Raw genomic sequence first — 16,530 nt, forward strand, 5'->3', positions numbered from 1 at the left:
AAGAGAGACAACAGCATCAACAACGACATGTGTCAGCCCATCCAAACCATCACAGGCTACAATGCCAGAAGTGCCTCAAACATGAAGCCATGTCGGGGAGAAAATGAACAATCTTGTAGAGTGGTGCACAGAGAACAACCTACCGCTCAACATCAGCAAATCAGGAGTACACTCAGGGGTTGATTGTAAATCACAGAAAAATGGAGGCACATCCCCAATCACAGCCTGTTCACCCTGCTGCTGTCTGGCAAGCAATACAGAAGTAGCCAAATTCATAGCATCGTAGATTCAACTATGATTGCAGCCAAAGCCCAAGTATTAACCATGTCCACAGCCACATTTTCAACCACCAAAGCCAGGCAAAGCAGCTGTACTCACAACCACTGGTTGTATACTGCCGGGGCTCAGCCACTTGAAAGGACTAATGAGCAATAAATGCATAATGTAAAGTGTCACATCATCTTTCCTTTCTGTAGCATCTGCAGAGAGTTTTTGGAAACTTGAACCAGAACAACACATTAACTGATGGGCTGGATCAGCGGAAATGCAAAAAATATTGCAAGATGTAAAAGAAGCTCAGACAAAAAAGATCCTTTGGAGGCTCAGTATTCAGTTACTTTCAATGCTTTGAAATTACAATTTAATCATTCAGAGTTAACTTTTTACCCTGGTAATGAGGTTCAGGTTAGGGCTGTGGTGGTAAAAGGTCAGGGATCAGGAGTCGGAACTACATACCCAGGCAGATGACCCCATCTCCAGTGTATCCCTCTTTACACGAACAGGTTCTCTCTCCTGCTGACACCTTTGTGCAGACAGCAAACTCTGAACATCCACCGTTATACCTGCTGCACATATCCAGCTCTGACAAAGAGAAGAAATCAGATTGTAAATTTGTACAGGACCTGTGTATGTGTGTGTGTCTGTCTGTGCATTTCTACCTTTACAGTAAGTTCCGTTGCCTTCATATCCAGCCACGCACACACAGGCAGCAGCTGAACCCTTCGGCCCTGTTATACAGCTGCAGCAGAGGACAAACTGTTCAATATCTGTCACAGATTTCTTCCGAAGCTGAAAGCAGCGATCATCTGCAACCAATTTGGCATGTTCGGCAATATTCTGTGTTTTACTCATCATGAAAAAATGCCATTAGCAGACACAAACCAACAATGAATTTTAATATTCTATTAACAAGTATAATCTGTTTAACCAAGGCATATATTACATTGTATATGTCATTCCTCTGTGCCATAGAGCTCATTTAAAAACATCAATGAATCACACTGTTGCACAGGCTAACATGTCCCTTAATTACCATGAACACACATACTGTAGTTTATTTTAACTCAAATTACTGACATGATCAAACTATATATTTATTATTATAAGATGAAAAATAAATAAAAAATAGAGTGTATGCCAGAATTATATTTTAAATGAAGAAAGAATGTTGCTTTATTGTATGACCTGTGTGTGTCATATATAATGATTACATTGTGTACATTTCCCATTGACTGTGGTTCAATCAATAAAAAACTATATTAGCTGGCTACATCAGTAAATGGTCAACTACATTACTAAATTTAACCACATTACTAAAGGTGATTCAGAAAATTTGTGCCCACTCATAGTTGAAAAAAAGTGTACAGATCAATAATGATTCAAAATGGAATGCACAAAGGCAGATAATTCGTAGTAGTATGTTAGCAGTAAACTACCCAATAAAAGCAGAAGTCCATCAAAATGTTCTGGTAAAGAGATGACATCCTTGTGTTGAGTATTAACACTTTCGGACACTACTCAGGCAGTACTGCAAACTTTTGACTGATATTTTGAGTATACATTAACATATCTCCCTTAAAAAAAGAAGCAAATATTCTGGATTCTGTTGGAGTTGATGAAAAATTATGTCATTTTTTGTAGATTATCTCAGATGTAGAACACAAGCCACTGTGGCTGACTCACTAGTTCTGTTCTGTTTTTGTGTTATTGGAAAGGGGGGTGGGGGGAGAGGGATCATCGTTCGTCTTTGTCATATCACTATGAAGAAAAATCAGTAAACAGTATTTAAAGAAAAAAAAACAGAAATTAAGGGTCTAACAATTCCTACAAGGCAGTGAGACAACAGTACAAAATAGTGAACATGCTAATGTGAATGATTTTAGACAACCCGAACAAGGTAGGTCTTTCGCTTGTCCCATTGTATTCTGGGTAAATTTACATCTTCTCCAAGCCCAGTGGTTCTTGATCCAGATCACACACTTAAAAAACGCACGCACACACACACACAAACTAGCTGTAGACACAACTGGAGGACTTACTTGGCGTTCTCGTCACACACACCTCCACAGGCGTCGTCCTTAATCTCTGACACACACACACACACACACACACACACACACACACACACACACACACACACACACACACACACACACACACACACACACACACACAAAAGATTTCAGGTGATAATAGGGTAGAGAAAATATTGAGTGTGGATACAATTTCGCTGTGCATGTGTGTGTGTCTTACCTATAGAGCAGGACGCTCCTTTCCAGCCTTTATAACACATGCACTTGCCACTTCCTGCCAGACCGTCCTCACACTTCCCGTGGTCACACACACACTCTGCAATACACACACACACACACACACACACAAAATACACAAAAGTTAACTGTCACGGCAGCCTTATAGGCAACTTAGCATTATTAGTTAGCATCATAGCTTTGTTTGTCGATTAATAGCCTCTCTGATTTGTTAAAGTTGTAGGTTTGTAATCAATACAATTTTCGCGGGTTTGCTAGTCTTCAAGTGCGTTAGTGTTCCAGTTTTCCTAGCATCGGAGGACTGTTAGCCTTACAGGTTTGTTAGCCTCATAGGTGTGTTAGTGTCTCAAGTTTGTTAGCCAAAAGATACAGTGAGTGTCTATGAGTGCAATGGACAGCAAAATTGGAACACCATGTTGTCTTAACAAAGGACAAATACCTTTTTTTTTTTCTAGCATTCAAGAACTACATCTCAGCCTTGATAATGCTTCATGAAGTCTGCTCTTATTCTTTGGTCAGTCTAATCAAGTAAAGCCCCCTTGTGGCAGACAAAAACTTCTTTTTGTGTGTTAAAGAGTGTTTCTGCCAGGATGTGTGTGTTCCTCACTGGAGGAGCAGTTGATTCCATAACGTCCCGGCTCACAGTCCTCGCACGCAGTTCCATGGAAACCTTCGTAGCAATGGCACTCCCCGTTGCCATGGTTGCCATCTTGACACTCCCCATGATTGGAGCACCAGCTGCCAATGTCTCCAGGGCATTTGTAGCACTCGTGGCCGTAGTAACCAGGACAACAGGAGAAATCCTGCAGGACAGACCATCAGTTTTAGTATTATCACAATTATTACGCCTTTTCAAACCTGGAATCTGTACCATTGATGACCTCAGTGTGTGTTAATGCAATGTTTTTTGTCATTCAAACATATGTGCCTGTTATGTAAATTTTTATTGTGCCCATTCTGACAACGCAAGGCTATAGCGGAGGTTGGAAAATAATGATACCAACAATAAAGACTGTCTACGGTTCTCTCAGAGGCTGCATCACCGATAGATTACGTTTAAATGGTCCAACCCAGGAAAAACACAAAAACAAACAGTTGAGATGTCTATTTAGTAGTGTAGTTTTCCTTAGCATTCTCTCTACAATTTAATACAGATTCACCATTGGGGCAGGAGTTGCATCATCCCAAGATATTTAGCAGTTTATTGTAAGAAAACATCATACTCCATGTTAATGTACTGAAGGCAGTCAGAGTCGTAGCAGTAGTAGTAATAGTAGTATTATAGTAGCAGCTAGAACTAGCTACTGCCACTACGAGTAGTAGCAGTAACACTAACAACCAGCTAATTGTTGCAGGTATCAGTATGGTAGTAGTAATCCAGTCATTAGAACAATAACACTATATAATCATAGTACTACTACTCGTTTAAGTACTAGTAGCAAAACTGTAGTGAAGAATATTTACTGGACTGGACAGAGTCTAAAACAAGGTCTTAGAAACTAGTGGAAATGGAGACTAAAAAGTGTTCTCTGCCAAGAATGAGACTGACCAAAGATCTAATGAGCTGCTGTTATTTTTATCCTATTATTTGAGAGTCAACTAGTGTGACACAACACAGGCAATCACTAGTGGTTAAGTCTGTAAATTTGAATTAAAATGACTCCCAATTCAGATGCAGTTTATACTGGTAGAACTAAAGTACAAGTATTTGTGTCAGCGAACCGTGATTAACCGAAGACATTTGATGACACATCCTGGCACTGACTTCCTCCTGGATCCAACACGCTTCCTGTATTTACAGTTGGATCGCATGTTGGCTGGAAACTGTTCTTTGATCTGCAATCAAACACATTAGAAACACAGCAGAAACTCAAACTGAGAGCTTTAAGAGGACAAGGGTATTTACAAAGATAACTGATTAATTAATTAAACTTGCTCAAAAAGATAGACATGACTCATAGAAACAGATTTTTTCCAGTGTGGTGCAAATAATACAGCTACGCCTGTACAAGACAATCCGATTAAATATAATCTATTCCTCTTGATCCTCACTTTGTGAATGTTAGAATCTGGTAGGTGATTAGACTCTGAGGTCACTTTTGAGGCTGCTGATCGTGTTTCTGGATGATGCTGCACAGGTGTTCCTGTTATTGTGCCCACCCCCCATAGACTAGCAGCTTTCTTACTGGTTTGTAGCTGAATAGACATCGAGGTGGTCCTTCACAGTCTGTACACCTTCCCTAGAGGTAAGAAGAGAGAAAGGGACAGAGGGGTTGGAATAATTGGGAGAAACATCCATCCATCCTTCATCCATCTATCAATCCATCTCAACAATAAATATGTCAGAACCACGTCTGTATCGGCAGCAAAGTCTCTACACTGCTAATCCAATGAGTCTGTCAAAAAGAGCAAACAAAAATACTTAGGTAAATGTGCTGCAATAATGGAATAATGCTTAAATTGTAAATAAACTGTTTTAATTAAACACTCATCAACCAGATGATGCATTTAAATAAGCAGTAAAAAACAAGGTTTAATATGGTTCATTAGTAACAGGATTCTTACAGGATCTGTTGTTCACAGTTGCTTTATACTGTATGAAAAGCTTCTACCTCAGTTCATTAAATCCTTATGGCCATTTCAAGGCAAAAAGACACAAACAAACTTAACAAATCAGCACCTCCCAATTCAAGAACAGCGGTAGACCGCAGTGCTACTACGCAAGGTTGTTCAACTATGTTAGCCTTAATTAAATGATGTGTAAATGATACCAGGCAGCAACAAAATAACCACACACACCTCTGCACACATCAGGCTGGTGGGGGATAACTTGGCCATATACCATCTTACCGCCCAATCCTGCTTCCATATTCACATTCACAGCTGCACACACATGAACCAAAACAACAGGTTCATCTTTCCATTTATTCAATCCATCTGTCTGTTCATTCATCCATCCACCCATTCACACATCCACCCATCATCTGTCCATCATTCCATCCATCCATCTGTCCACTGATCAATTTTCCATCCATTCATCCGTCCGTCCCTCCATACTTACATTGACCTGCATGGTGACCTGTTTGCTGCATCTGTTGCGGTGGACTTTTAGGACCTGAGGCAGGACTATGATGACACCGTACTGGGTCTCAATGAAACTGCCGTCAAGAGGAACGTCGTTCACAACTGTCTGGAGGACAAGAAAATAAGAATCAACTCAGACTCTTCACTCCGTCTGACTGGTAAAGATCAAAAGTCTTTATTAAACGCAATTAGTTTTCAGTTTGATTTCCTTCTTTCCAGGCAGCCGCTAGTTCTAGTTTATTTCTATTAAAATTAACTTAAAGAGATTTGAATCTTGCTGCATAGAGATAGTTCATCACAGTCAACATTTAGAAGGTTTAATTTTCTGGCAAGGTTTCATACCATAACCTGTATAACGAAGCAGTGAGCAGAAGCTCTCCTCAGTGAAGCATTCATCCTCGACTGACACTCAGCCGCAGGAAAGTGTTTTATTGACAATCGCTGTCATAAAAATCAAACTCAGAAGACAAATAAATACACAAATATGGACTTTGTGAAAAGGGTAATGTGAGTTTACTTGTTTCTTGTATTGATTTTGCTGTTTGCAGCTGACTCTCTTAGATGTCAGTAAGTCCTTGAACACACCCCAGGTACATATTTAAAAAAAAAAAACAAAACAAAAAAACAAAACAAAAAAACCTACTCTCAACAGCACAACCAGATAAAAAAGTAATACAGTAACTCTAACCAAGTCCACATTTTGAGTGTGATGGATTATTTCTCTGCATTACATTTTTAAAAATGAAATGAAACTCAGGGCTGCCTGGAAGAAAGGAAATCAATCTAATAACTGATAGGACTGCAAAAGCTGCAGTGTGGTCATTTAACAGACAAGTCCAATGATCTGCAGTAAGAAAACTTTTAATAGGTTGGTCACATGACTGTGAAACCTGATGGCCTAGCTATTGTTACCTGGTTTTTGTTGTTTAAGTGGAACTGGACCTCGTAGTCAACACCCAGCAGTGTGCTTTTGAACGCGCCATCAGACAGGTGGTCAGGGAAGAGCAGCTCATTGGAAATCACATGGTACTTGAACACATCAGAGTCCTGAACAGAGAAACAAATACAGACATACACAAAGAGACAGACAGTAGTGGGGTTAAGAATAATTCCGGTTCATTGATAGTCACCGCCTACATCTTTGTGTTGTTCAGATTTAGTTTAGTTCCCAAGATGGAAAAACAACTGACCAATCTGGCTTTTTTAGGTGGAACTCAGACTGAGGACATCATCTTCATGAGATAAGAGCCAGAAATGTCTCAAAGGGTAGATGAGATGTGATTGAGTAATCTCGTGCATCATCACAGCTTGAGCATGTGAAACTAGATGAACTGCAAGGACAAATTCACTTTGATAAAGTGAACGCTCTTTGGCAGAGTTTGGATGCCCAACAAGCAGCTTTCACTAGACCATATTCTGACAGAGACGGTGTTATGCAGTCAAGTTTTGTGGTGAGTGAGCTAATAGCTCAGAAGCTGAATTTGCAAAGGGGTGCCTTGTTGCTGCTGTGGAAACGCTAACACCACATGAAGTAATATTGATCTTAAGTGTCCGTTAGTCTAGACAGCAAGTGTCTGTGTGCTCTGGCCTTCATGGTGGACATGATCAAGCATCTCTCAGAGCTGAACCTCAAGCTCCAGCAGCTTCTTAGCTCTCTTGTCTGGTCAGTGTGATCATCTACTTTGTTTATGTTGGGGCGTTAACACTAGCACCTTATGCATACCTTACCATACCATACCTTTTTTTTTTTTTTTCAAAGAAGGGACAAGTGATTTACAGAGCAGACATGTACAGTATGCTCTAGTAGACATAGAAAATGTCATTTAATTTCACTTGGACTTTAAAGCATCCATTTTTGTGTTATTTTAATTACAGTTGAGGGTTTGAAGGCAGCACTGGCTCATATCATCTGGACCTACCAGGAGGGAGGAGTTAGTCCTGCTGAGGTGCTGTCTGATGGCATCATCTGTCGGCAGCAGGAGGGTAAATTCAGCTGCATTCAGATGCATTGATAGATTGTACATCTGTGAAAATACACACACACACACAGAAAAATGAACAAATTAATTCTGAGTTCAGACAAACAGACAAATAAACAGACAGATACCTTACCAGAGCGTACTGTCTAAACAGAGTGAAGTTGGAAGAGGAGTTCAGGAAGGCCATCAGGGTGGGAGGCTCTGGGGGAAGGTCTGAGCGGGATGGGGTCAGAACCTGACCACATGCAAACAAGCAAACAGGATATCAGGCTTTGGGGTTTTTTTTGGATCCACACAGATTCAAATTTATTTTTATCCAGTGAAAAAAACACAACCTTAAAATTTCTTTCCACTCAAACATTAGGAAAACTTAGACTGTTTCCCTGGGCCTTTAAGGATAATGCTGTCTGCCTGTTTAACACACCAGCTTGTCTTGGACTTTGCCACTGCTGTGGATGTTTATGGCCTCCAGAGGATAAACCCTTTTAACAACCCCATGATCTTCTCTCTAGTGCCACCATCAGGATAAACTAGCTCCAATACTGGTGAAGCTCTAAATATAAATGAATAACCACTTTACTCTACTCGGCCCCCTGGCTGACTCTCACACCTGGTTTATGATGTGGATGTAGCCATTGATTGCAGGCAGGTTGGGTGTTATGATGGAGGCGTTTCCAATGCAGACCACCTGGAACAAAACAACATAAGTTAAATACATGCTGTATATGTGTGTCTGTGTGCGTGTGTGTTTGTGTATGTAACTCTGAACCAGGTTTGAACATATGTCAGGTGTGATTGGGATATTTCTGACATCAAACTCACAAATTGCGTGTAATTACTGACTGATCTGCTGAGGCAGTAGATCATTACACTGTCAACACCTGGGACTGAGCCCTCCAGTCTCTATGAGTGAAGCTAAGCTCAGAAGATCACAGAGGTCAGAAAATAACGATGATGTGATAATGCATGTACATTCAGTAATTAAAGAGTTTAAAACATTTACTGAGGCTGCAGTTCAAATCCATCTGAGAAAAACTATATTCTTCATTAAATATAATCCAGCCTAATGTGTAGGTCTGTTTATATTACTGAAGTAATTTCAGGAATGGTTCAACATCTGTTTGGACATATTCACTTTTCCTCTGAGAGTTTAATGAGATGGATATCAACCTCACGTCTGTGTGTTAGGTAAAGAGTTGGAGTCAGGACGTGGCTGAAATACATGGAGCAAAGTGTCACATGAGCAGGGCAGAGTGGGGTTTTTCACCTGCTACACAGACTCTGTCTTTGGAGCGTGTGGCTGCATGCCAGCCTTCTTTTTTCAGGACATTTAAAGTAAGATACTTTGGAAAATAATCATGGCCGAGGACCTCCCAGTCCCAACAAACTTACATCCCTTCTGCTACTAAACCAGAATTTTTCCACACCATGGAATTATTTATGGAAACCAGGCTTGTTGTTTAAATAATGTTTGAAAAATTATCTTAGTCAAGTGATCTGACTGTAATCTGGTAAAGCATTGAGTGAGGTTGCCAGGTTTGTGCCTGTACAGAGACCAAATCAAAAGCCTGTGCTCACAGACACGCTGCAGAGGGGTTCTAAGTGGATAGATACACTGTTGTTTGCCAAGAAATGGTCCCAACACGCAACTCCCTATAAAACCAAAAACTGTGTCTTTACATTTCTGTTTAATGGTTAAACTGTGGTAACATCTCTTTTTTTCAATGCCACACTGTCAGGGTATTGGTTGCCTACAATTCAAAGGACACTATTGTGAACACATTTCTATTTTAACAGCACAAAATGATCAGCACTGCACAAAGGGATCTGGAGATACACTCAGCTTTATATTGGCCTCCTGAGAGCCTTTCCCTTCTGCTTGCTGTAGAATTGTCCACAGCACAAACTACAGTGCCACAGTACAATGGCAACTCCCACATGCATGCAAGTGTGAGTATGTACACATAAAGAACCACTTGGCTGCAGAGGAGATGGCACAAAGAATGACACGGACACCCATAATACAAATGTGGTATTTGCACATGTGCTTCAGAGGTGGAGAATTTTCCACAACCAAACTGATCTTCATAAATTGCATGACTATGTGTAAATCCACCCAAATATGTAGTCAGTCAGCTTTTCACAATTACCCCATTCTTACCCCACTGTTGTTGCTGATCTCCCAGTAGGTGGAGGGGTTCAAGGTGGGCAGCCTGCTACCCACCAGTGTGTCCAGATCTTCTACAGAGTAGATCCCCTGCAGATAATGGGCCCTGCAACCAGGGAGAGCAAAAGGAAATGGTTATGAGTCATTGAGCAAAAAAAACAATGTGCTCCGGGAAGACTGTGGATGTGGCTTCAAGCCTGAAGGGTCTGCATTCCATCACGTCCACTTTACACCATGACGGATGTGTCAAAACATCCAGTGAATAGTGATTACTCAGCTTCCTGGTGAATTCAGTTCAAGCATGATTAGGCTTCAACATTGCCAGAGAAAACAAGTCTTCCTGAGCAGGTCAAAGGACATCAACAAAAGACAATGCTGACAACATTCTGCAGTGTCAAGATGTCTCTTGAGAAGACCAACACCAACAATGTGCCATGTAAATCTTTGATGCAAATCTGTCAAAACGGCTTACAAATATATATAATTAAAAAAAAAAGGCTCAGTTATTTCCTAAAACTGATGGTTACTGTAGATTTTAGCAAACATTACTCAAACAGGAGGAAACTTGAGCTATACGGCACGCAGGAATAAGATATATCATGCTTTGGATACACAGAAAATAACTGTTAATCAGGTTGGTAAGTCGAGTTGGGAATTTTGGTGATATACTGACGGGTGGGGGGTAGTTTCGAACTAGAAAATTCCCTCTGGGAAATTTTGAAAGGGACATGGCGGGCTACTGCCGGTGTAACCATCTCTGTCAACATGGGAATTAAAGCCATGACCAGAGCTAATCACACAGACACATTATCATCTTTCACTGAGCAATGATTGAGGAGCTGTAATCACATTAAGTCTTCTGTGTGTGTATCTCTGTAATCAAGTTACCTGTATGTGCGTGCATGTGTGTGTAGTGGAGGAGTGCATGCATACAAGGAGCACACTATGGTAGTTCAGGCGAGAGTGACTATTTCTTAGAACCTAGAATCCTTAGATGAAGTTATACAGTTAAGACTAAAAAATAAGGCAGCAGGGCGCAACCTGAAGCTGATCCAGCCAGCAGCTGGCCCTTGATGGGACTGCGGAAAATCCACGTCAGTACATACGATGGCAGAACATCATACCTCTGAAGCAACCTTCCAAGCATGGTGTTTAGTGGATATTACTATCTGATTAAATGTCTGTCTCATCAAGTTCTTTTTGGCCAAAAGAAAATCTCTAAAAATCCTTGTTGCCATACACTCAAGTTTGCTGTATCTTAACTGGATTATTTCTCCAGACCTCTGTGAGCCCGATAAAACAGGTGTGGCAGTGTGAGATGATATTTTCAGGCATAAAAAATAAACCAGAGTTTTTTCCACTGAACTCCTTTTAGCTGACAAAATAAAGTCACACATTTTGGGAAGTCCTTTTGTTAGCTAATCAGATGAGTGGACTGACAGCCATTCTTCCATTCTTTGTGTTAAGATAGGTTTAACATGTCATGTACTGAACACAAAGAAGAAACTGATATCCATCTTCTCATCTGACTCTGGAGAAGACAGAGAACAAGCAGTGCTACTTTCCTGAGCTCAATGAACAAAGTGAGTGCATGTGTGTTATGTGACTGACCGCAGGAAATGAGGCAGATGGTGTCGGGTGGTCCAGAACGAGCTTGAACTGATGTTCCTTAGAGCTTCTCTGGATGGAATTAACATGGTGATGTTCCCACTCAGGTCCTCAGAGGAGTGACTGTACCTCTGACAACACACACAAACACACAATTAATGTTACATTTAGTCATTTCTTACAACACTGACCAGCCACAACACTATGAAAGGAAAAGTTCTAGGTTTTACTGGCTAGGTCTGTTTTTATGATTCTGACTTGGTAACTTTAATAATCCCCATCGGTAAAACTTGTTTGATTAAAATGTTGAAGGGTTTGAATGTAGTGTGGCAGTTACAATATAACTGAAAAAAATGTTTTATTTACAAGCTTTCAAAGAGAAAACCGATTACTATAAAGCAGGGAGTCTGGTTCTTACACACCTGAGTCAGTCGATAGAAACTGTACAGCTTTGAGTTCATGTCCAGCTCCTAAGAAAACACACACACAGTTATAGGATTTAGTCAGACTGTACACTGAATGAATGTGGGTTGTAGTCGCAGTGTACAAAACATTTTTAGCCTGAGTAGAATGTCACTGTCACCTGTTGAAATGACAAACATCACAGCTGGAAGGTCATATCAGCTGTTGTTAATAAATGGCTCCTTTTTAGGAGCCACCGTTGTTGTTTTCAAATGAAAACAACAACAGCCCATTGCTGCCAGTAGTTCCACTACAGATGCTGACTGGTCTGATCCATTCTATTTCAGCCTGCCAGATACATTACATATAGTAATTAATCATATAAGTCTCAGATTTAAATCGGCAGATAACCAATGTTATTAGACCTGCACTGAGACCATAAAAACTTGATCAGGACATCCCTATATTATACTGATCCGAATACTTACCTCCAGTAAAGATCCGTAGCAGATGTTGCCGTCTCCAGCGTATCCGTCGGGACAGGTACAGGTGTGAGTTCCGCTCTCCTTCTGCTCACACTTTGCCTGACAGAGGGTACAGTAGATAGTGATCATAGGACACCTGTCTAACCTATCACAACAATCCCAAACAATTACCAAATCTCTTGATGTCTATTGATGAATTGTCACTCATAACACAAATTAACATATTGCATATCAATTTCTTTAAAATCCTTAGTAAATAAAACCCAAATCTTTATTCATGGCTGACATTATATGATAAACTGTGTGTGTGTGTGTGTGTGTGTGTGTGTGTGTGTGTGTGATTACCAGGTCATGGCAGCCTCCATTCTTCTTGAGGCAGGGGTTAATGAGGTCACACACAATACCGTTCCCCATGTAACCTGTTTTACATACACACTCACTCTGCAGACACACAGATAAACAAACGCCTGATTCACACCTGGTATCAAAATGGGATCTGTACCCGAAAACATTAACCATACAATTAACGATCCAATCTTGTCTATGTGTTTACACCTGGAATTGTTAATGCATTCTTGTTATTCTCATTAACATCAAATCTCTGCTCTCTAGTGCAAAACCTGTGCATGACATGACAAAATACATATAACAAAAAACTGAAGTATCTGGTTTACTGAAGTAGCATTCACAAAGTGGGATGATTGCTGGCAATATTCGGCACAATTTCGCTGAAAAAACTCTTTAAGTGATGCCTTAATTTTTTTGGCTTCATGCTGTCTGCTTGCTCATTTCCCACTCTTATTGCTTTCATGTTTTACAGAGTTCTGTTGAATAATACATGTTTTGCTGCCTTCATAGCACAGAGTATATGTATAACCAGTGACAAGAGATGCCTCTTTGAGCCTTCTCGCTTGCTTGGTCTCTAAATTTGACAATCAACATTTTATGTCAGATAAAAATAAATATCTCTACCAATGTTATGTTATGTCATGCATTCATACCTACACACAAAAGGAGCCAGACAACCTCTAGATTTGGTCATGCAGATTCAATCACATTACGATCGTAACACATTTACGCCTTGCACTGACATACATGTTGCCTTATCTGGATAAGGTGTCCAGCACAGATTGCATTTTAATAACAGGTGAAAATTGGGCCAAAGAGTTCTTAATTCTTCCACAATAGATACAGACAGGGACGTGAATTGTAACTAGTTAATGAATTATATAGACAATAGGAGGTAATGACAACAAAACAGAATAGACTTGGACTGGGGGGTAGTGCAGTGGCACACATTTCTCTGAGCTGATGCAGATTGTTACATTTGTAAAAGCAGAAGTGGAGACAGGAGACAGAAGACATCAAAAATGCTTTATAAAACACTGGCAGTACCAGTTTCCCCATAGAAAGACAGGGACTGCTGAACAGAGGGGACTGGGCAAGAAAACAGGCACAGAAGAACAATGTCAGTAAGTGTTAATAGCTGTTTAATTAATAACAGCTTATTATCCATCATTAATTGCTAGTAACTGACCTGTCCTGGTCCAATGTGGTTACAGTCAGCATTTGGGCTGCAGCCTCCTCGACTATCCAGCAGACAGTTATTGATCTCCACACACACCGTGCCATCACCTGTCCAACCCTCGACACACACACACGACGCATTACCTGGACCCACATACAAACACTCTGCCTGTGGAGGGAGGGAGGGAGGGAGGGAGAGAGTTATAAAGGCCGTCGTACAGTCAACAACAACACACCACAGAAACCGGCAGTTAATCAGTACTATATATTTGGTATCTTCTGATGAATCCATGTGAACAGAGCTGATCCAGGACACTCTTCCATGTCTGTTTGTGTTCAGAACAGATGTTTAGTGAGTTGTCAGACTCATCACAGGATGAACACTGTAGAAAATTTTTACATGTGGAATTTCAAGTAGCTGCTGTTACTGGACTTTTTAATGCAAAGAACTGGACAGAAAACCATATAAAGACACAACCAAGATTAAATACATTATCAAGCAAACAAATATAAAGATTAAGTTTCATTGGTTTGCTCACTCATTCTTCTGTCTCTGCTGGGTTGAGCTCTGTCTAAGAAATTGCATTTATACACAACTAATAAGCAACAGCAAATTAGTTTTGAAGGAAACATTATGTGATCAAATTACATTTTGTATTCACATAATGAGGAAATGTGGTAACTCACATACCTGGCAAGATACTGAAACAAATATTTACTGACAAGATATTTCATTTGTTTTTTGCCAAAATAGGCGATCTTGCAATGAACTATCCACTCGTAGTGACTACATAATTATTCATCTTTCATATCGCTATATTTAGGCACAGAAAGCATTTATTAATGCTAGAAAAAGATCATGGATTCTGGTGTCAAAGTCCTGCATTTTGTAGTGTTCCATTAAACAAACATGCAGGCACGTTTTATTATCTTCAGAATTTGGGCAGAGGTTATTGCTGATTATTTCTAAGACAACTGCAAAGGGAGGTTAAAATGGCTATTACGGCACGTACGCATGCATGCATGCACGCACGCACACGAGCAGTAAGCCTTACGTTGATGTCGCAGCCTCCTCGATTGCTCTTCAGGCAGGGGTTGATGGGAGAACAGGAGTGACCGTCACCCTCATATCCATCTTTACACAGACACCTGGTGCAACACACACAAACAGATTTTTAATGGGCAAACTCAGCAGCTGTTGAGGTAATAAGGGAGTGATCACCTGTGAACCGTTGCTGATAACTTCTGAATGCTAAATCATCAATCATTTAAATCATGCTAAAGGACGATTGGGTTGGGTGGTTCCCGCTTGCAGCTAGCAGCAGTCACATATATGGGTATATGGCTGCACGAATGGTATAGCTGGTACAGAAATACAAGAGGGAGGCCAGCATGCCAACATTTATTTAAAGGCAAGCCAACGCAAATGTAACATTATCAAGAACTGCATTACTTTCAGCCTTTTATTCTATGTGATTAAAAGGCTTTCAGGTAAGAATGAGTGCAGGATTAATGTTGGTTGTCTACCATCTAAATCTTCCTCTACATACTCAAGAAAGAAATTTTATTGCCGTAATGTTATCTGACGCTTTAGCTGCTCATCTCAAGCTCAACCCGCACAGTGATCAGTATTTTAGTGAACACAGCAGGATTTACTGAGGTTTTCTGCTGTATTACTGCAGAGCACAGTGACACAGGCTCTCTGTAGATACACTGTAAACTTAAAGATGGTGAGAGCTGTAGCCTGAGAATGCTGACGAAAAACCCACAACAAAAACTAAAATAAGCTTTTGCTGACTGAGACAATCATTAATAAAATTACTGAAAGGTGACTAAAACTAATTCACACTTCAGTTACAGGATCAAAAATGAATCGAAATCAGGTGCCTAAATCAACAGTTGTAGAAACAGTATGAGCAGGAGTTGTCTTACATAGTATTCAGTCCTGTGTGTACACAGTATGCGTGGATGTGACAGTGTTCCTGCAGTCCATCAGAGTTGCAGGGCGTGGCTGTCTTGTCACAGTTGTCTCCGGAGTAGCCCTCCAAACAGGATCCTCTCCGACACTCACCACCGCTGCCAGGACGGTTATCACACACACCGTGGACACAGCGACACTCTGAAGACAGACAGACACACGCACGCACGCACGCACAGGCCCTTTGTTCACAATTTATTTTTTATTTATGGGTAGCTTTGCAGCTGCTGCATGAAACAAACATTTACAAAACTGTAAGAACAAGTTGGATATTTTAAATCAGAGATGCAAAGGGCACATTTACATACTCCAAAATGAGGCATTATTAGAATCCAGTCAAAGTTCAGAAAATGAGGCAGGTACTCATCTGGTGACAGGAGGTAAGATAATCAAAATCCCCTGATTTCTACCCATGAAGTTGACATTGTGGTTTTCAGTGAACCATCTAAACAATGAATGGATGCATTGCCATTTAACTTGGTGCAGACACCTTTTACATGATGTACCCCTCAGGATGAATTGAAATAACTGTGGCTGTCTGTGTGGAGAAAACACTCCCTATTTCCTATATATTTACTGTCTGCGATGTTGCTTTAGTGTCCAAATTCTGAGCATGTAAATCAATGCACTGCAATGTAGTGCCCTCAAATAATCTCAAATGGTGTCCATGGCATGTGTATTACTTTCAGGTAATGATCTGCTGCAAACAATTTTCCGTTTTACAGGTGCAAAAATTATTGTAGTGAGACTC

The 16,530-nt window shown here is 40.5% G+C and overlaps 1 protein-coding gene across 3 annotated transcripts in view; it reads right to left on the reverse strand.

The window, feature by feature from the left end:
- The window catches only part of stab1 (stabilin 1), a 74,335-nt gene that overhangs the window by 31,300 nt on the left and 26,505 nt on the right, over nucleotides 1-16,530 (reverse strand). For all 3 annotated transcript variants that reach the window (XR_006007112.1, XM_041944190.1, XM_041944198.1), the window contains exons 23-42: nucleotides 15,734-15,920; nucleotides 14,857-14,950; nucleotides 13,812-13,970; nucleotides 12,620-12,715; nucleotides 12,278-12,373; nucleotides 11,810-11,857; nucleotides 11,391-11,518; nucleotides 9,774-9,885; nucleotides 8,223-8,300; nucleotides 7,746-7,847; nucleotides 7,553-7,657; nucleotides 6,546-6,680; nucleotides 5,611-5,739; nucleotides 4,736-4,789; nucleotides 4,272-4,385; nucleotides 3,157-3,352; nucleotides 2,533-2,628; nucleotides 2,319-2,364; nucleotides 939-1,018; nucleotides 736-861 (exon numbers count right to left, since the gene is read on the reverse strand). Coding sequence is in view for 2 of the 3 variants with exons in the window: in XM_041944190.1 (XP_041800124.1) it covers nucleotides 736-861; nucleotides 939-1,018; nucleotides 2,319-2,364; nucleotides 2,533-2,628; nucleotides 3,157-3,352; nucleotides 4,272-4,385; nucleotides 4,736-4,789; nucleotides 5,611-5,739; nucleotides 6,546-6,680; nucleotides 7,553-7,657; nucleotides 7,746-7,847; nucleotides 8,223-8,300; nucleotides 9,774-9,885; nucleotides 11,391-11,518; nucleotides 11,810-11,857; nucleotides 12,278-12,373; nucleotides 12,620-12,715; nucleotides 13,812-13,970; nucleotides 14,857-14,950; nucleotides 15,734-15,920 (2,181 nt within the window). In the remaining variant the exon portion in view is untranslated. The remainder of the gene's footprint in view (nucleotides 1-735; nucleotides 862-938; nucleotides 1,019-2,318; nucleotides 2,365-2,532; nucleotides 2,629-3,156; nucleotides 3,353-4,271; nucleotides 4,386-4,735; nucleotides 4,790-5,610; nucleotides 5,740-6,545; nucleotides 6,681-7,552; nucleotides 7,658-7,745; nucleotides 7,848-8,222; nucleotides 8,301-9,773; nucleotides 9,886-11,390; nucleotides 11,519-11,809; nucleotides 11,858-12,277; nucleotides 12,374-12,619; nucleotides 12,716-13,811; nucleotides 13,971-14,856; nucleotides 14,951-15,733; nucleotides 15,921-16,530) is intronic.

Source organism: Chelmon rostratus, chromosome 2, assembly GCF_017976325.1.
Source record: "Chelmon rostratus isolate fCheRos1 chromosome 2, fCheRos1.pri, whole genome shotgun sequence".
Lineage (NCBI taxonomy): Eukaryota > Metazoa > Chordata > Actinopteri > Chaetodontiformes > Chaetodontidae > Chelmon > Chelmon rostratus.